This window comes from Bombus affinis, chromosome 6, assembly GCF_024516045.1.
Source record: "Bombus affinis isolate iyBomAffi1 chromosome 6, iyBomAffi1.2, whole genome shotgun sequence".
Classification (NCBI taxonomy): Eukaryota; Metazoa; Arthropoda; class Insecta; order Hymenoptera; family Apidae; genus Bombus; species Bombus affinis.
Window position 1 is genome coordinate 6,944,314 of NC_066349.1, and position 20,607 is coordinate 6,964,920.

At 37.4% G+C, this 20,607-nt stretch overlaps 1 protein-coding gene across 10 annotated transcripts in view; it reads left to right on the plus strand.

Moving 5' to 3' along the window:
* LOC126917942 (whirlin) overlaps positions 1 to 20,607 on the plus strand; it is a 111,372-nt gene that overhangs the window by 62,990 nt on the left and 27,775 nt on the right. For 5 of the 10 annotated variants that reach the window (XM_050725402.1, XM_050725409.1, XM_050725404.1 and 2 more), the window contains 6 exons: positions 1,012 to 1,244; positions 1,483 to 1,783; positions 2,133 to 2,192; positions 7,003 to 7,157; positions 12,531 to 12,612; positions 12,688 to 12,861. In XM_050725402.1, coding sequence (XP_050581359.1) covers positions 1,012 to 1,244; positions 1,483 to 1,783; positions 2,133 to 2,192; positions 7,003 to 7,157; positions 12,531 to 12,612; positions 12,688 to 12,861 — 1,005 coding nt within the window. The remainder of the gene's footprint in view (positions 1 to 1,011; positions 1,245 to 1,482; positions 1,784 to 2,132; positions 2,193 to 7,002; positions 7,158 to 12,530; positions 12,613 to 12,687; positions 12,862 to 20,607) is intronic. The other 5 variants (XM_050725406.1, XM_050725410.1, XM_050725408.1 and 2 more) reach the window with 2 other exon arrangements.

Consider the following 20,607-nt stretch of genomic DNA (forward strand, 5'->3'; position numbering starts at 1 on the left):
TTTATATCGATAATTCCTATAGAGGAATACGTCATTTGTTCGCTATCGATATTGAGACTATCAATCCGTAGAAAAGCGGTTACGATTAAATACGATAGACGTAACAGGACGTTCGCGAATAACGAGCGGTATCAATTAGTTCGTTACGTAATTCAATGTCAGGGAGAATTAATTAGTTCGTTGAGTTAGAATGGCGCGGCGCCGGCAAGCACTTCGATGACGAAAGTGGATCGGAATGATGCTTCATCGAGCGAACGCTAACGATCGCGAAAATTTGATGGCGTTCGAAAAGGCAAGCACTTAAGGGCGTTTCCGATTTTCGTTCGCGGGCTATCGTGATTCGATGAATTTCGACAGGAAAATCATTATCCATCGTGTTTCTATATAGAAAAAAAATATGATATAAGAAAACTGTTAATTAATTATTAAACAATAGATCTGGACTACGATTCTATAATAGAACATTATAATTAGAATTCAGAACAAGTCACAATTTGTAACTTATAGACTTCTCTTTTGCAAAATTTTATAATGTTGCGGCAAATTAACCATTTTACTCTCTAAAATTTATTTACAAAAATCTACTGATTTGATTAAAAAATTTGTTACTGTTACGGAAGAGAATTTATTAGTATTAGGTCATCCCATAAGTTCGTGCCGACTTTTGTGTATACATTTCATGTGTCGATTTATAAATATACGGCGATAAGGGACCAATGCACTTGAAAAATGGGAAGAAGTTATACAACGAGAGGGGGATTACATTTTTTCATGAAACTGAAAGGTATGCAAACAATCTTAACATATATAACCGCTCGAAAAACGGAACGAACTTATGGGATGACCTAATAGTAACAGTTTGTAATTTGTCAAATTTCTCTTACTTTGATAGTATGAGAGGTGTGTTAATTTATTAATTTATTATATTTCTATTTTCTGAAATACATGACGCAATGATATAAAAATAGGAATAAGGAATGGGATATAACGTTGTATTTTCTTGCTTTCCAGGTAGGTGACCAAATAATCGAAGTAAATGGACAAAACTTCGAGGAAGCAACACACGACGAGGCAGTGGAAATTCTGAAGACGAACAAAAGAATGACTCTGTTGATTCGCGATGTCGGAAAAGTGCCACATTCTTGCACCACGAGTCAACCTATCGTCATGCCAACTTCTAGGTATCCCGAACACGACCCTCTTCTCTTAGAAAGTCCAGGAAACCATCGACCACCGAGTCCTACGTAAGAACTACCTATTCTACTTAAACCAAACTATAGAGTGTAAACTTCCTTTATATATATATAGCACCAATATAGCATCCATTCCCTTATTTTACAGTTATCGCCATAAATATTTAAATTTACAATTTAAATATCTCCGTCTATTGTCCTTTGAAAGTAAATCGATCGAAATTTCGTAGTAAATGCTATTTTGGAGAGAAAAATGGACATTGAACGATATCGTTAATATTTTCTTTAGCATTGCGAGTGATTGGAGGCACAGAGGCGGTATGCACACGGTTTCTGCCGCGACAGCAGCGATGGTGGAAGAAAAGGCGAGGGTGGTCCTCGCGAGAAGCGAGAGAGCTGCACTTTCTCAGCTGCTGGCTGATTATAGGACGCGTCGAATGACGATCGAGGAGCTGGTTGTCAATTTAGGTGACCTGCTGAACACCCATGAGAAACTAACTCTTCTAACCGAGCTGAGGGAACTCGTCGACAGTAAAGACAGAGCTGCTTTCGACGATTTGGTTTACAGGCCTCGGGTGGCCATGGCAAGGGTATGCTTTGCGTTACGATAGTATCGATCTGGTCGGATCGAAATGAACTCTTTCATGATCGAACGATTATGTTTTTTCAGCTGTTTAAAACAAATTTTACCAATCACCGATAATAAAAGTATATCTTTTCTAGCTTCTAAGAAAGACATAATGCATTTAAAAATAGTACCAGTTTTATTAAAAGTGAACACATCTACATTGACGAATACATCATCGTTTAATTAGTCGCCAGCATTTTTAAATTGTTCATACACACCATCAAAATGACATGTTCACTTCCTATGGTTAATTATTTGAAACTCGTATGAAATTGAGAAATTACGATTAAATCATTCTTCATTATTTTCAGAGAAAAGGTGACCGTGCCCACTCGGATTTAATAGTGACGCCATCGCTACACGATCTTCCGGTAAGTGAACAAAATAATTTTCATTTCACCGTATACAATAACACGAATGAAGGGACAAACACACGAAACACAACGACTGATACTTTACACGATTATTCTCTCTCTATCTTTCTCTTTCTACTTGTCTTTTTTCTATCTCTATTCCGGGAAATGTATAGAAACTATCTGTCTCTGTCTTTTTCACTCTCTGTTCTGCGTTGTCCACTGTAACTGTTAGATTTTAACTGGTGACTGTTCTCTCCTCTCGTCTCTCTTTTTACCTATCTCTGTCGCCAAGTCTCGCAAGCGACCTAACCCTACGATATTCTCCTTTTCGAATACAAAATATGTTTGTTCGAAAAGGATCTCGAGCCGGTTTTCTCGCGATGGAAGTATATGCTCGAACCCTTCGTTGAATGTGTTGAATTTTAATAGAATCGTAAAAGAGTCTAAATATCCCGAGGGAGCACGTAAAAACACGAGAGAAAACATTTTAACACGTTCACTGTCAAATTTCTATCTGGAGGGCTTCCAAATTTATATTTCCAGTAATAATTGCATTAAATTAAATTGACTTTGCGGCATACAAATGTTCTATTTATACATATACTATTATATACTGAGTCACAAAAGCCGAGCTTTTTTCCTCCATCAAAACAAACCATTCGATTTTTAGGAAATTAAACACCAATCATATAAAATTTCAATATTAAAATTTAAAAATTTGTAGAGAATAAAAATTGTATCAATTTGATTATTGAACCTTTCACATAATTTAAAGACTATGTATCGGCATAAATCCATGTCGAACACAGTGAACGTGTTAGAAGAGTTGAACTCAATTCAGCCAAAGTAAATGAAAGAATATTAATGAACGAAGGAAGTAAACGAAAGTAAGAAAGTAAAAAGGGACGAAGAAAGATGAAAGAGAAGAAATAGGAAAAGCTCATTGTCGATTGGAGAGGTGCGAGAAGATAACGGAGGGGAACTGTCTCGAAGAAAAGAAGACTAGAGAACAAAATGGCAGACGAAGAACCAACTGGAGAACGTCCAAAGGGAATCATCGAGTTACCAGACACGTCTCGCGACCACTTCGATGGAACGTCGATGCGAGAGATGAACTTTCTGTTTTTAGCTTAATTGCTCTCGGCTATCGCGGTGACCGGTGAAGCATGACTCGAGAATTTTCCTGCAACCCCTTCTGCTTCTTCTTCATCTATACAAAACTCTATACAGAATGGTCCAGCTAAATATCTGCCTTATTTATCATATTATGAAGAAACATAATAACACGAAGAAAAAATTCTCTCCGCCGTTACACGTGTCTCTTGAAACGGCGTATAGTAGAGCGTATAAAAAGAGTCTCTTGAAATATCGGCTTAAATATTTCGACCTACTTAAATTTTTCCTTATTTAAAAATTCTCATTATAACGAACACATAGTGTGAGTGAAAGAGATTTATAAAAAGAAAAACATAACTAAAATATGAAAGTAGCGGAAAATGTTCAATTTGTATTAAACAATTGCCTGAATACGTATGATCGACGGTGTGACTTTGTCGTGAGAAGTTTTCTCGTAAAAAAATTAAACAAGGCACATATTTAGGTGATCCGATTTAGCTGGCCGATCTTGTACACTTTCTTTTTCCGTTTCTCGTAGAGGAGCGTCTCTTTCGTTTCAATCTTTTTCATACTTCTTCCGCTGTTCTTCTATTTCCACTCGAATACTGCATCATTCTCTTTTGTCTTGTTCCTACTTTCTTCTGTCTATCTGTGTTTTTATGAATTCCGCTTAGTGTTAGTGCGCTTCTCCTGGCAGGCAGTGTCGCCTCGTTTCCGGTCTGCGCTCGTCAACGTCCCGCGTTCTCTTTAGGAGACTGTGCAGTCGAGATTGTTTGCGTAGTGCTTCAGCCGTGCCATTGCGTGAATATTCGAAGCCCGTGGATTGAATGTCGTTGCAATTAAGGCCTCGACAGTGTAAACGATTTCTCAACGAGAGCCGAGAGAGTATTCGGTTTCACCGTTTGAAATAACGAGGAGAAAAATCTTGGACGGAGGAAAAGATTCGTTCGATCGGAACGGTGGCTTCGAGTATTCTTCTTTCTGAATGCGAATCTAGATGCGATAGGTCTTAGATACGCTTGCAGAGTAGGTATTGCAGAGTGGAATGCAGCTGCTAGATGCGAATGAATCTATTTCACCTGACTTCGTTTTGTTTTCTTTCTTTTTTTTTTCTTTTTTTATTTTTTTGTCACGCTAACCACATCAGGGGAGACAGTACAGAAATGCGAACGAGTTCGCCTGAGCTTTGCTGGATTTTCTGTTCAGTTCTATCTTGCTTGATCGAGTGCTCGATCAGATAGGTATTGGTAGGAAATACGTAATAATTAAGAGAGAGGCAAAATGTTGTATTTATTACTCAGCATAAAGATATGAATTGACGTCGAAGTTTTGGTCATTCAAGACCATTTCTCCCAGTGTTTTTATATTTTATGGATGTATACGAATTGTTGGTATTTTCTATCATAGATACTCTTACTAGATAGTCTTTATTGATATAATATTTTAACAATATTGGCAAATTGATGAAAAATACAAATTTAAGTAATATATATGGACTTCAAGTACAGGAAAAATGATATTACTTTGAGAAAATTCAGGCATATTTGGTTTAAAAGAAATTATTCCTTTCCTACCAAGTAAAATTTTTCTCAAGGACCATCGAAGTTCTTTTTGAGTTAGATGAATCGCGACTGATCACGCACTGGATCACGAGATGCTAAGAGTAGCTCGTTGGAGATCAGCCTAGTCGCATCTCGTGCGTCACAATTCAGGAGCTGGAAGGTTTCCTGAAAGCTTTACTGAGCTCTCGTCGCTACGGTGCTTTTCCATTTCGTAACAATTCCTGCATACGAGATCGCCCAATTATAAAAGGAAAACAGAAAGAGAAAAAATAGGAAGATCCTGCCAGCTTTGTTCAAAGCTCGGGCTAGCTCGCTGATGGCCGGTTTCGTAGCCAACGAGTTGAAAACGAGCGACACGTTTAATCTCCTCCGCCGAATCGTTTGTGAACGAAACGATTTCTGTTTCGACGAAAGCATCCTCTTCGTTCTAAGCTTTCGTTCTCGCTTTGTTCTCTGACTTTCGTGTCCTTAGCGTTTTAGCTTTCCACACGGCTCTTTTTTTCTTTCTTTTACATCGATCCCTAAACCTTTGTGTTTCGCTTATCTAAGTTCTATGGAGTATTAGTGAAAACCGCTTACATGAAATTTTTGTCAATTTTATCAGAGAATCTCGAAACTGTTACGATGTTAGGGAAAGCTTTCGTAATTGCTCTAATTGGAAGCCCTTTAGTCGCGAGTGACGGTTGGCAGGAAACAGAGGAATGCCTAATAAGGCTGGGATAATTCCACGTTGATGCCTCATTAATCAAAGAGAATGTTTAAGCGAAATTCGAAGTAGATTGAAATAAAAACAGCATTTACAGTCGAGAATTTGTTCTATTTAGTTGTAATAGATGAAATGTCCGTTTGAATATTTTAAATTCCCCATCTAGAATGTGTCAAGGGAAATATTGTTCATCAGTACGAAGAGTATATTCAGTCTCTAGAGTACCATAGCGAAAGAATTAATAATAAATAAACCTTGATGAACAGAAAAAACATACTTATTTTAGGAGAAAAGAAAACAGACATTTCATATATATTACCATCTAGTATTTAATAAAATTCTTATGAATATTGTAACGTAGAGCAAAGTATCAATACCCGGAACTAGTTGCGCTAATTGGCAAAAAGTTATTCATTGCGGGTTAATTGATTCGAAAAGAGTGTTTTCATCGTGGCTAATCGACAAATCGATAATCGACAAAACAGTATGATGTTTGATTAATGACGAACGGCTGGCATGCAGTTTCACGGTTCACGGGACAGATTTCGTGATCTTTGAACGGAAGAGAGCCACCGGAAGTCATCGTAAATCAAGTGTCAACTGTACAGCGACAAACTTCAGCCACGACACGCGGTGCAGATCGATAATAGATCGTTGCTAAATTGGCAGATGGATCGACGCTTTTGTAACTAATTAATTGGTGGCTCTCAGAGAAGGTATTGGCACGAATAGAACAATCGATTCGCTGATTTACGTAGGGAACGAAATCCATTGATTTCCCAATGGACAAAGCTACTGCTTCCTCATATTTTTCATTTGCTTCTCTCTCAGATATTTATTATTTCTTTCTCTGAGTTCAACTACGCTTCATCCTTTACGGTAACTCGCTGAAGTATTCGAACACTTACAGAAACTTGTTACGAATATATGAGTCTGCTTAAAGCCAAATTAGATAACTCTAGTTTTTATAAGTTTCTCAATTTCCGTATCTGGATACGGGATTAAATATCTTGTAACTTCTATATACATTTTCAGACTGATTTCGAATTTCACTAGTGTAATGGAATATTTTATGTAACACATACATGTACGTACAAGTTTCGTGTGACAAGTGTTCAAATGCTTCCGTGAGTCACAGTAGGTACATTTACTTTCATTTTCTATCAAATTGTTCTGGAACCATCAAAATTCATTGGAAAATTCTCCATAATTCGTTGAATTTCCAAATGCAAAGATAATCGAGTAAGATCAATTATCGAAAAAATATTCGATTAAGAGATGGACAAGTTATTTTTGAAAGAAAAAAAAAATGTTGAAAATCGACGAAACGAATTGAATTGAGGGGAAAAGAAAGTGAAAAGTGCTCGTTGGCCATCGAAACCGGGTTGAAAATGGCGATGGATTGGCGAACGGCATGACTGGATCTGATGATTTCTCGCAGAGGGGTGTACCCAGTGGTTGTTGCCGTCCAGGACGACTGGTGGACGTCGAGGGAGATCCTCTAGGAGTAACAGGACCTCTTCTGCCGCGGGATAACCAGGAATATAGATCGCCCAGCGAGGACAGCGGTCTCGGGGCCGACATGCCCAGGACCAGGTCAAGAAGATTCCAATAAAACGAGAATCTTTTGACGTTTTCCAACGATACCCTTGAATCTTTCTTGATGTTCTAGAAGATCCTCCACTGTAGATCTAAATATCTCTTATTCTTCTCAATTTGTTCTTTTTATCTTGGAAAATTCGAAGGAAATTTGTTAAAAACATTGTAAATTGATAATCGCTTCATAATAATGCGGAAAAATGTTTACTTGCTTAAAATGAAAATAAATTAGCGACGAGAAAAAGTTACATCGAAAATAAATTGGATAAAATCTATAGTGGATCGAAGTTGAAGAAAATTTAAGTTTAGATTTCTCATCCAGAGTAATTGGCAAGTTTGCAGTTAAACTTGAAATAACTCAATATCGAATACCGCGGTGATTGGGTCGGATCGTTTCGTTGCGTGCATATTGCGAACCGATTTCTCGAATGTGGGACTATAGTTACTCTGCTTCGAGTAATAATCCAAACCGATTTTTTAAACTGTTCGCGACCTAAGTATCGCTAAGCCTGAAATTACACTGGCCCTCGAATATAATTAATCCTTCGAAAGAAAAACAGTATCAACCCCACGTAGTTCCAAGAATAATAGAAAACCTCATACATTTCAAAAATAATTTCCCGCAAATTTCTATTCCAAAGAGTTCTCTAAGAGCCCCGAAAGCAAACGATTTTACTCTCAGTATTAGCCCTTTCGTTAGGATTAGCAGAAGATCTCCAACCCTTTGTCTTCCCTATAAGTCACAGTCTTAATCGCTAACCAAGCACCCTAACCCAATTTCAAGCTCAACTTCCACCCAAAAACAAGGACCTGCAATCGATAATCGATCGTTCTCTCACGGTTTGAAATCCAACTTCCAAACCAAGAAAAAAAAAAGAAGGAAGAAGATAAAATAAAAGAAATGAAAAAGATATGAGAGGGAGGGTGCGATTCCCAGTAAACAGGGATAGCTGTAATGGCGTTTCTATGTCGGATGTACGAGATACATCGATATTTCATTTCCTACCAGGCTCGATCTGGCTTTAGTACGTATCCCGCATTCAGCCACCCCCTTCGACGCCACCTGACTGGTAGCAGGTATGTACAAGGATAAGCAGACACGAGGATCGAAGAAGGGGGAGGGTAAATAGCGGCCAATACAGTGGTGTGCAAAAGTTTTTAGCCAGATAGACCTTAAGGTAGGATTACTTAAGTCAGAAGGATAATTGAATCAAGCTAAGTAATTTGCCTTGTAATTCACCACATTTCGTTCTGAACAATTTTTAAGCGATCTACACTTGGAAACAAATTGCTTAACTTGTTACTAATGGTGCGATAAACAATAAAGTATACGTGTATTTACATTGGCAGCTTAATGGTTATAGCTTTACCTCTGTAATCTTCATATGAAATTACACAAACGTCCAATCATCTACTAATTAATTACTAATTTACATGCTAATCCAAGTATATTAGATTTCGTGTAAGTATATTAAATTATGGGCAGTAGTACTTTCATGTAACTGAAAAAATTGGTCAAAAAATTGATACTTTAAAAATGAAATACTAGATGAAAGAAAGCGCTTAATTGGTAAACAGTGATTGGTAAATAAGGGTATGTGCAAATACTTTTTGTAGCCACTGTACGTGTGTGTTGTTTCTGTATCTTCGCGTGGGCGCTGGTTGAACACGTGTGGATATGTACAGGGTGTATCGGTGGTCAGCTCTGTGAATCGTTCGATTAATTCGCCGGAGCCCTCGACGGGATTTTATGTACGGTCAAGGGAGCACGTCGTAAGTGGAGATCGATGGGACGGGGTGTTGCTTTTTCTAAAAAAAGATACTAGCTTTTTACGTCCTGCTCTTGGAGATAGAATGTTGGCTCGATTTGATTTCGATGAAAACATTTGCGAAGGTGATCGATCGACTTTTTGAAGGTAGAATAAAATATTTTAATAGAGGAATGGTGGGATTGAAGTTAAATTTTAATAGAAAATGAGACTGAAAATAGCATGTAAATTAAAATTTTCTTTCGTTTAGCTGGCAATATTAATTCAAGGTAACTTTTAAACATTTATATTTGTCAAGGATGAAGGAGTAGAAAAAGGATCCTTTGTTTGAAATTCAATCCTGCTACGTCTATTCAATTTGCTTCGAATCTTTTTGTTATTAAAAAATTTTTCTAATTTTATGAGTCAAAGTCTGTCTTGGGATTCTTATATTCCAATGTTTCAGCAAAAAATAGACTCATAGTAATCCCAAGAAGATTTTATCATAAAATTGAGACGAGGGAGCATTCATATCAATAATGACCTTTACATATTCCCTTTACAACTTTAACAATTTTTTAATAATTGAAGAAGAAAATTGAATTGAAAATAAATCAAAGATCGCAACAGAGTTAAAAAAGTCTTGCCATTTGTCATCATAACGAAGATAACATAACATAATACGTTATGTAAAAATGGAGCCAGATTATGCAAAAATAAATTGACATAAAAGTACATAAATTGATACATAAGGTATAGAGATTGATAGGTATACAAATTTAAAGACCGTAGCAAGTTTAAAAAAGAAATACTTCAGGGAGGAAATATATCACCTATAAAGGTTCCATCTTGTGGAAAATTTCTCTGGTCCCGTGCCAGTTTCTCTAACGTGTTCGAGGGAATGGTCAGGTCGATTAATTCGGTGCACACCCTGTACGTGAATCGTAGCACAAAGTGATGGATAGACTAGGGACGTTCCGTGTGTACATATACGTGTCTTTCTACGGAATTGGGCGTAAGTAAATTCCGTTGAATCGATATCTCTCGCCGGTATGGCACGAGAGAAATGTACATATAAAGCGTTCCATGACCGTGTGAATCGAAAACAGAGAGAAAAATAGGATTTGCATATCTCACCGGAGTGATATTGGTTTTCAGTGGTATCCGATTATTGCTCGTGGCATCAGGCGATGAATGTTCTCGCTTCTACCAGAATGTTTTAACGAGATTCCAATCTTACTGTTTGGTCGATCCTTTGTTCTTACAGCGTTCATTTCGTTTATATTTCATTACGAATCTGTATTTACATTGACAGTGATTGAAAACGCGTGAATTATTTCGATCTTATATTCAATTTGTTCATAATCTGTTTCGGTAAATGTTGATCTTTGTTTATGGAACGCGTTTGTATCGATCCTCGTGCTGATTTTACTCGAATTTAATTTGGCATATGATAGTTTAATATTCCTTATTTATTTGATGTGACTTTAATTAATCCTTTGTACGTGGAAGACAATATTTGTTCATCACCTTGACAATTAAAAATATGATGGTATTTATAAAGAAGAATTTGTGAGGACCTATTTTCGATTCGTTTACATTTCATTTCCAACTTTCGTTTATACATCAAGAGATTTTAAAAACCTGTAAGTCGTTCAAGGAAAAATCATCCCTCTAACGGTAAATATTACCGATCATTTCTCTAAATTAATTAATATGTTATTTAATTAATAATCGATAATTGATGAAGCATAATCTGTGTTAATTAATACATCATTTGGTTAGCAATCTATAATCAAGCACGTTATCCGCAAGGAATAAAGAATTTTTCGGTCGTGAAATTGATGATATTATTAATCAGTTGGTGGTTTAGGGTTAACAGGGAAAATAACATAAATTACGGTATACCGCGGCGCATTACCGAAGCGATTCTCAAAATCCTTGTACCGCAGTCCGATAATGGAGCTGATGCGGCAGTAGCGTACACACGTACGTATTGATATGGCCCTTGAAAATTTCGTTCTATGGTCGGCCAAAGGTCTAACACTAGGTCGTATCCTGGGTAACAGAATGAAACAAATGAGCTTCGAGAGAGTTAGCAGTACCGTAATAGCTACGCGAACGAAACGTTCGTGGGGAAAAAGTGTCTGTGTCCATGCCAGGGGCAGAGTTCTGTCTTTCTTCGTTCTACTTTCTCAACGTCAAAAACAAATAAGTAGCGGAAGATTTAGTGAAAGAATTCTGCATCAGAAATCTTTTTACGTGATCAGTGTCATGAATAATCTTCGGATAAATAATATCAATTTTAAGTGGTATATTTTAAAGTGAACTCTGAACCAATTTTCTACAGATGATATTTATGAAAGTTTTTTAATCAAATACGTATCTATCTATCTCGAATATTATCAGAATAGTTTGAAAAATCAATTCTTTAGAAGTATACAGACGCTTTGTGTAATTCGATCAAATTTACGGCATTATTATATTAACTCTTTACTTCCTGCCATGGCTGGAGCCAAGTGATCTGCTAAATTTAATTTAAAGCAAGAAATATACTTGACTGCATGACATTAAATGACTTCATACAATCTATATAAATGTTTAGAACGTAGCTGGAAGCAAACATTTAAAAAGTTCTAAAATTCTATCATTGAGCACGCTCGAAACCAGCTTAGCTCCGATGTCCGCAGAAACAATTCTCATCCATCCTCAATTGTTTGCTTTTTTATCGCTGTCATTGTACTCTCGTGATGATTAGGTGGTATCTAAATATTTGTAGACGATTGTATAATTCATAAAAAATTCTAAAAATCGATCTTTGATGTTTAATACCATCCTGATTAACCATTAGCGTAATATCGATCGATCGGTAGCACCTGGAGCTGTTGAAATTTCGACGAAGGACGAGCCAGCAAACGGAAATAGATTTGGCATGCGATATCCACGGGAGGGTTCGTTGGTGGTCGACAACTGTGCGATACTCATTAAATAATCGATAACACACATATAAATAAACCGCATTGCTGTCGTCGCTCATATGTGCTCCATTCTTCTGTCTAACTTCACCGGATGAGAATAGAAAGTTCTATTTTCGTTCCGATCGAAACGGTCTCGTGGCACGATATCCAGAAGTTTCGAGTCGTCTGTACGATTATAAATCGCAGAATTATCAGTCGTCACGAACGTAGACTTTGTCTTGCTAGAACGATAACCACGAATTTTAACCGAAGAATAAGTACAATATCGTGTAAACTTAAATTCAGATTGTATTTGTCTTTACTACCTACTCTCACATTCGATAAATCGGATTACTTTGGTAAAATAACCGACGAATCGTTTCATATATTCAATTGACACGTGGCCGATGGATGACCACTATAAACTAAAAGAAAAACTTTTAAGAAAAAGATCAAAATCAATGAGAAAGGAGAATTTCATGTAAGAAACAAGGTTAAAGAAAAGATAATATTTATATAAAGTAAAATAAAGTAGATGCTTCAAGTAATGGAGGAAACAGAATGCAATTGCGCGATCCGTAGATCTAGAAAGGGAAAATTGATTGAGAGACAGTGAATGTCTCGACAAGGTGGGTGGTCTCAAATCGCAATTTTGGCCATTACAGAGTGGGCTGTAGAAGGACGCAGCAGCACCAAGTGACGACCTCCGATCTCGCCCTCTCCAACGACGACGAGTGCGACAACCAGGTACAGAAAATTGTTCGAGAAAAAGCAATATCGTCGGTGCTCGACCCTCTTAGACGGAGCGTTTGTCCATTCCAGAGAATGTTCCCGATCGCTGTCGATGAACCCGATAAAAGGGATGTTTGTCGGTTTCTTTTGCAGGACTACGAGGACGAGCTGGAGAACGGACGTGGACGAAGGCACAGCTCGCCTGGTGGATCACGAGGCAACCCTAGGGATTACGGTCATCATCATCTTCATCCGGATAATTTGGTGAGTCGATAGTTTACCTTAATCCCGCGGGACCATCTCTGTGACGGTTACACCCTTGTTTCTTCGCGAATTACTCGTTCACGTTCGTACTCATTTCCTGTTGGGATTAAACTTTGTCGAGGCTGTTTTCTCGCGGGAGAACAGCAATTACCTGGAAACGGTATAGCGTATAAAGAATCGTTTAATGTACTCGTACACAATATTCGTGAGCGAGAAGTATTTACGCGATACGATGCTTTCCTGGTTAAATCTTGATATCTAATGTTCGTTTATCCGATTAACGTACAAAATGATGGTAGACGAGCTGTACACGATACGAAGATCGTTTGGAAGTTGTTCAGTTATGCAACGCGAGTAGAAGACAGTAATTAACTAGTTTTAATAATTGGAAGGAATATAGAGGATGTAATAAACATCAAATGATGGTGTAAGGTGAATTGTAGAAACTCTTCCGGGTACGATACATTAAATAATAATTAATACATTAAATAATATAAGAGCGCAAAACGGATACTTGGGAAACACAACAGATACTGATGGTTTAACACAGATACATTAATAAATTGTAAAGACTGATTGAGGAACATTCCAATTAACGTGAGTTTTCCTCTGGAAATTATTATATCAGAAAATACCAAGAAACGTCTGAATATGTATTATGAGTGTCGAGTATGAATGAAATTTCATCGCGCTCATTCTGATCTTTTGTTCTCTAAGATAAGAAATATTTCCCTCGGAATTAATATGTTTCTACGTTTAGTAATTTCGTTGGTAGAATACGTACGTGTATGTCAGGCGTATTAACAATGTTATTACTATTCAGTAACCATACAGAATTCGTCCAAATAGCGAGAGTAGACTTGCAGGGTTATGAATTGCCTTGTGGTATTATGGCGGAATTGTCTTGCGCTAATGGCTGACAGTATTTTGCCTGTGATAATGTCAAGAAAAGGAGGGTACAGGATGCACATGCGATGCGCATGAGAGCAGAACAAATGGATAATTGAGACAGCGGTGAAATTTCTCGCGCGAGTATTCAAAGCTAATGATCGACGGTTTTAATAAAAACAATAGAGAAGTCCGAAACAGATGTAACTCGATGATATACATACACAAATATATCTCAGGGAATTCCAGAGCAATGTTCTGATTAGATATGTTTCATACTTTTTAAATTTTTCACTCGGTTTTCTCTACATAAAATGGTAGATATTTCTTAAAATAAGAAAGATCCACTTTACTTTTTAATCTTTTGACTCTTTATATTTATATTTTACACGAAATAATAAATGAAAATAAAAATTTGTTACTCGGATATTTAGCTTCAAATTAATCAAATTAATCGCGTAAATTATAAACTCAGCCCTTACAATAATTGTATCGATCGCGTCTAGACATGAAGTTACAAATTTAATATTTTCAATTGACGCTGCGAATTCCTTCGTCGAACTAAATTTCATTACCGATCGTATGGCGTCGATTGAACGCAGAAGTCAATGAACTATGGCATTTATATGAACAAGAAACCGTTAACTCGATTGTCGTCGTGCAAGAATCGACCAATTAAGGAACTGCTACGTGTAACGAGCCACCCTAATTAGTCACCAAGTCGCGGCTGCATCGAAACACAACCCGCGTACCTCGATTAGAAGCGTTTAGCTCTACTCTCGTCCTATATACCGTCTACATCGCTCACATCGCTTAAAAACGTCTATAATAAAGAAAATTGTTTCTTTACAAATAAACAGCAATAGATAATTTACACCAACCTTAACATAAAATATATCATTGATTTATCACAATCAATCAACTTATTAATGATCGATTGTTAAAGGAACGTTGAAAATTAAAAATGAAATGCACAATGACTCGATGGTTTGTCTCATCGGATAACATAATAACAATTTACATTACGATCCTTTCGAAAGTTATATGATGTTTTTCGGCAACGTCATCTTGCTATTCTGGCTTTTTGCTCTCTGCCAATTTGACATTTCGCGAGACGAAACGATAAATCCCTGGAGTGGAAGAGTCGTCTCACGTATCGACCGGTCTAGCAGGCTCATAAACTGCCTCAGGTACTAGGTAAATTAAATCGAACTTACTATTTGCTTTCGACTAAGCAGAACATCGACGCCTACCAATCTATCCATTCATCTTGGAATGCTCTTAACAACACAATTTTTATCTTCACGCGAAAGCATAAAGATGCTAATCTTCTTAAACCTACCAACATGGCTCGATATTCTAAGGCCTTCCTTATCTTTTTCTTACTTTTAATCATTTCACCACAATGCCATGATTATATTATATTACCTTATAATAGCTTGATCTCACGATTGCTTATTATATTACTTTTATAGTCCTTTCAATACGATATCGAGATTATATATGTACTAACTACTAGTTTATTACTTTATGTTTTACTCCAATGGCTTAGTATTTTAATATCTTAACCATGATCGCTTACTACTTTAATACCTTAACCCATAACCGATATCTTAACTTACTTCATTTTTATAGTTATTTCCTTGAAAATACCTTGATCGTATACGTACCGTATACTGAACAATTCCTTGCTACTTTAATACCCTAACTGTGATTGCTCACTATACTACTCTAATCAGTAAAATAGCCTGACCAATTTAATTTTACAATCGTCTCTTCACAATACCTTAATTACACATATACTGACCGTTTACCAACTGCAATTTGCTTAAAAGAAAAAGTCTAAAGCAAACTGAAATCCATTAACATCGTCCTATTACTCTCTCGATCTTATCTCATTTTTCGCGTGGTCAATACAAAATCATACGTTCATGGAGTCTGGTTACCATGCTGGACAGGTGATCCAACGCGATCGAGGGTATCTTCTCACGGGTCCATCTGGAAACAAGTTCGATTTATGGACGTTGATCACGCCAGGTCGATCGATGTTCGCCATGGCCCGTATATCCGCTCGACGAGATCGCGTAGCCAGTCGAAGGAGGTGTTCCAGGTCTGAATTAATTATCCAGGCCCGATCGATCATGGTGTACAGATAGCATGGCCCGATCCAGCCGCGAAATGTCTCTATTTCGCGGCGGTTAACGTTGATGGACTTTTGCTGGCCTTGGGACGGGAGATCGTCGACCGAGCGCAAACGAGCTGCTTGATATCCTTGAAGAGGAGCCCGAGATCGAGAAAAGAATCTCTTTTTTACCTTTACGACGCAACGAAGTCGTAAATGTGTCATTTAAATACTTCTTTTAATACTTTATCGCCGATGTAGCTATTTTCATTTTTCATGTTTTCTTCATCCTTATCGTTTATTTACCAGCAGTATGTATTGACAATTATAGTTTAATTAATGTACTTTTTAATTTAGTTTTTATTCGATTCCTTAGTTGAATTAAATTCTAGTCTTTTTAAGGGGGAAATGGCGCAACAGAATGAAATAATCGACACGTACTTTACGGTTTCAACAGGTTTTTATCTTTCAGTCTCGTTTTAACATTGAAAGAAGAAACAAACGTCGCGTGCATAAATTACAAAAGGTTCGAAGGAAGCATGGTTTTGATATGGAAATCGTAACAGAAAGCGACTACTGGCAAACTGTACATAGCCTCGCCGAATGTAGTTTCACAGAGAACAAATATGATTCCTAATACTGACTCGTATTCACACACGTTTCAAACGATAGACTACACGCAATAGAACGCTAGTTATTCGAACATTATTGTCTCCTAACAATATGAATGAGTAGTTTCATTCAATGCTCCTATTCAAGTTTGAATTCTTTATGTCGGCCCTTCTATCTGCTTGTGAAAACACGAATTTGCATGAGCGTTCGCTCTGAAAATTATTTCCAAGCTTACGAATATTTCTATTAAACTCACTGAAAAATCCGATCAACCACCGTTCTATTACACTGTCATCCACATTCACGCTTCAACAATATTCAGCATCCACCTTCACAGACGTACCAAACGCTCCGTTTCCCCCATTCGCGACTTTCCTCGAGCACAGTTCATCATCATCACTCGGCGAAATCCGGAAGTCCGGCAACATTCATCCTCGAGCGTCGAGTTCTATTGTCCTTTTCGCAAGAATGGCTTTGCCGCGAGTCTGGAACGGAACATGTCACGAAATAACACGAAACAACGATTCGTCCTCTGGTTATGGCGGAAGAAAGTGGACAGGCGACAAAGCGACGGTCTGGTACAGAATCTTATACAACGGTGACTCTCGAACTCGAATGTGTTTTGCTCGATCAATTTTTGCTGGTTCCTTATCGATGATCGGCCAGTCAGAGCTTGTCCTGGAGAGCCTGTCGTAACTCTTCTGTGGCCTTAGCCACGTCCTGGGTCTGCCGCGAGAGCACTTCCGGTCGCACGTGCTGTACCGTGGAATTCGACCGTCTCACCGAGTTCCCGCTACCGAATTTCGGCCGTGGAATTCGTACGCGCTGCACGTCGCTCAACCAGGATTCCATGATCTCTTTTTCCTAGCTCCTGTGGCTTTTTTAGATTTTCTGAAACAAATGCAGTCAGTTTTTGGTGATTAAGTTGCAATTGGTGAACGATTTAGGTCCTTGTTCGTTAGTTATTCGAGTATTAGGACACTTATGAAAAGTTAAAGATCAGGTAATAGGTAAATTTGTTATAATCTTACAAATATTTGAATTTTTATTAATTTCGTAAAATTGAAGAATCTAGGATAACGACAAAAATAATGTCGAGCGAATTCTTCGGATTTCATTTCTTAGATACGAATTTAAAAAGCAGAATTCGATAATGTAAATTGATCGATAGAAGTTTGCAAATTAAACATTGCGTTAACGCAGCGTTGGTCCTTAATGTATTAAGTAAATTAAAAAATCATTAGGAAATTATCAAAACCACAATGATAAGTATTACGATTAATAGACACGTGCTCCCTTTTCATTCTTTGCTCATCACACTTAATCATTTTCCATTTCAATTCCTTAATCGTCATAGCATTTGGTATATCGTGAAAGTTTATTTACTCCTTTCGGTTGTTCTTCTTTATTTTGATTAGAATGTAAAGGATGTGAATGCATTTAGAGAAATCTATAAATAGTTTATTAACATCACGTGTCTAATTTGGGTACTTAGTCAGATTTTAGCGAGGAGAAAGTCTTGGAACATTTAACATCTGTGTCATGTGATTTTTATCTCAAACGAGGGAAATGTACGCTAGTGTATTAACACCGTGCTCCAAAAAAGATTATCCATTAAGGATGGAATTTCTTTAGTGAAAGTACCAAGCTAATTGATGTTGCCAGTCATTAAAGTGTTGATATTTACCGAACAGAATTTTCAAAGACTTCGTGACGCTAATGAAAATGTCGTGCTGCTAAATAACCTGATTCGTTTCGACGTCAAATTTGTACGGTGATTTCCTGAGAACCGCGTGAAAATGACTCGTGACATTTTCTGCCGCAGTAGCATCACAGTCCAACGCGATAAAAAGCAAACGAGAACATCGTGGTCATTGCCAGTCGAGGGCAATGGGTCATGCAAGCTACGTGACAAAGAAAAGAAGAATGTCACTGGGCCACGCCGGCTGGACACTCCACCTGCATGATCTGAATCGTAATCAGACACAGAAAACCAAGTATCCTACGCCATTCATTCGTTATTAACTAACTTCGTCAATTCTTTCATAATGATCCACATACATTCTTGACCTTATGTCCCTAACTTTTATTATGTTGATCAGAATTTTCCTATCTATCCAAGAATCTCAATTTCACGGTCGAATATATTTTTTTTTAAAGTGTCGTGTTTTTAAGAACAGACAGATCGAAAGGAATATCAAAGGAAGCTACAGGATTTTTATAGAATACATTTTAATCCAATTTTCTCTTCACAAAGAATAGTAGCAAATTAGCAAACAACCAATTATATAGTCATCGCAAGAAATTAAACAATTTCGCGAGAAATATCGGTCTTTTATATTTCTCCTCTTTTCGCACACTTCCGTGGATGAAATTTAATTTGGTGAAGAGATGAACCTTAAAAAGAGGGTCGCACGTAATTAACTATTCCCCGAGATTAAAGCTCGGAAGAAGGAGCGGGTCGCATTCGTGTTCGTGGAACGAACCGATCCACGCGAGTTTTACGATCTTGTTTATCCCGGATCTCTCAAGGATCAGCGGTCGGAGCGATGGAACGCGAATTATACGTCGATATTATCGTGGTTTTGGGCCACGGGAAGCTCGGGATTTCTAGATCCTGTCGCGGAAATGACAATTCTAATGTAATATTCTCGCGGAATCGGCGCACGATCGTAAAAGTGGATCCTCGAGGGGTGAAACGACAAATGTCGTAACGTCGAGACCGCTATATAACGTTGCAGCATTATTCGGCTTTAAACGTCCGTATTTATATAGCTTAGTGATTTTGTGAGATATCAGTGAATCTTGCGAAATCATTTGTGCTTTTTGTAAACAGTAAAAGAAGTTTAAAGTGCCGCCTCGTAAAACTGAAAAACGAATTCGACAAGACACATAATAAAATGAGGAGAATTTTAATTTCGTTTTTATATCTTTAAATGAGCTCGATTCGTTCGATATTTAAAACTGTTTATGCGTGATAAAGTAGCGAAGAATTCAGGATAAAGAATTTAGAGAATAATTATTCTTTTATTGGCAACAGTTCTTGCCATTCCGGGTCTAGATGTTAATGCTACGTTTTCCGTGCATCATTTACCCTATAAATTTTAATAATTATAATATAGTAGCATTAAAGATGTACAATTTATGATACTACTTTGGCCGTTTGCCTCAATTCCAGTTCATACTACTCTGTAAATTAATGGTAATAAAACTACTACGACTTGGGAATCAAAGAACGGAAACACTATATGCATAGCAGTGCACGCAATTCAACGACCCCGAATTTGGCACGCAACAAAATGGACCATAAAACTGGAAGAAGTCTTCCTCTTTAATTTTGTTTTTACATTTCTTAAACTTAATTATACCATCGATTTATTCAGTACTTCAAGTACGACTGAATGGCAATGCAACGAGTTAATAAATATTCACGGTTAATTTGTTCTCCTTCGACTTCAAAACCACGGGACGAAACGTCGAATGGTACTTACGGTGCACGCAATTCGACCCTGGATTCGGCTCGAATTTCACGGTGGCAGTTTCGTTAAACGGTGAAAGGAACATTTCGAGGGACGATAGGAAACGATCAAACCGGTTAAAAATATGAATTCCCACACTGGCTGCTCGGATACCGTATAGAATAAACAGTTAGATGTTGTCGACGGGGCAACCTTGCTGAACCGGCCAGAGACGTTACCGAGGTCTCCTGCAACTTTTCGATAATCGAATATCGCAATTTAAGAATATTCCAGTTTTGCAGAATTTTTTAACGAAATCTCATTGGTAACCTACTTAAAAAATTTTTTAAAGTTAAGATTCAAAACATTGTCTTGGGTATTTATATTTTTTAACTTATTCAACAATGTCCAATATATGGTTATGGCGAAAAGAAAAAATTGTTTGAAATATCAGGATGAGACAAGGATGAGTTCCTTCATCGATATTTGACACGCGGAATGATTGTTTTAACTGGTACAACCACCGGTTATAAATCATTACAAACACTTTCTATACACACCACTTTTTGTATCCTCTATCATGCACATTGCGACGGTTGCACAATAATAAAACATCGACGCTGAAAGTAAAAGTTTCTCGAACACATTTGCGGACTTTCTTGTCGC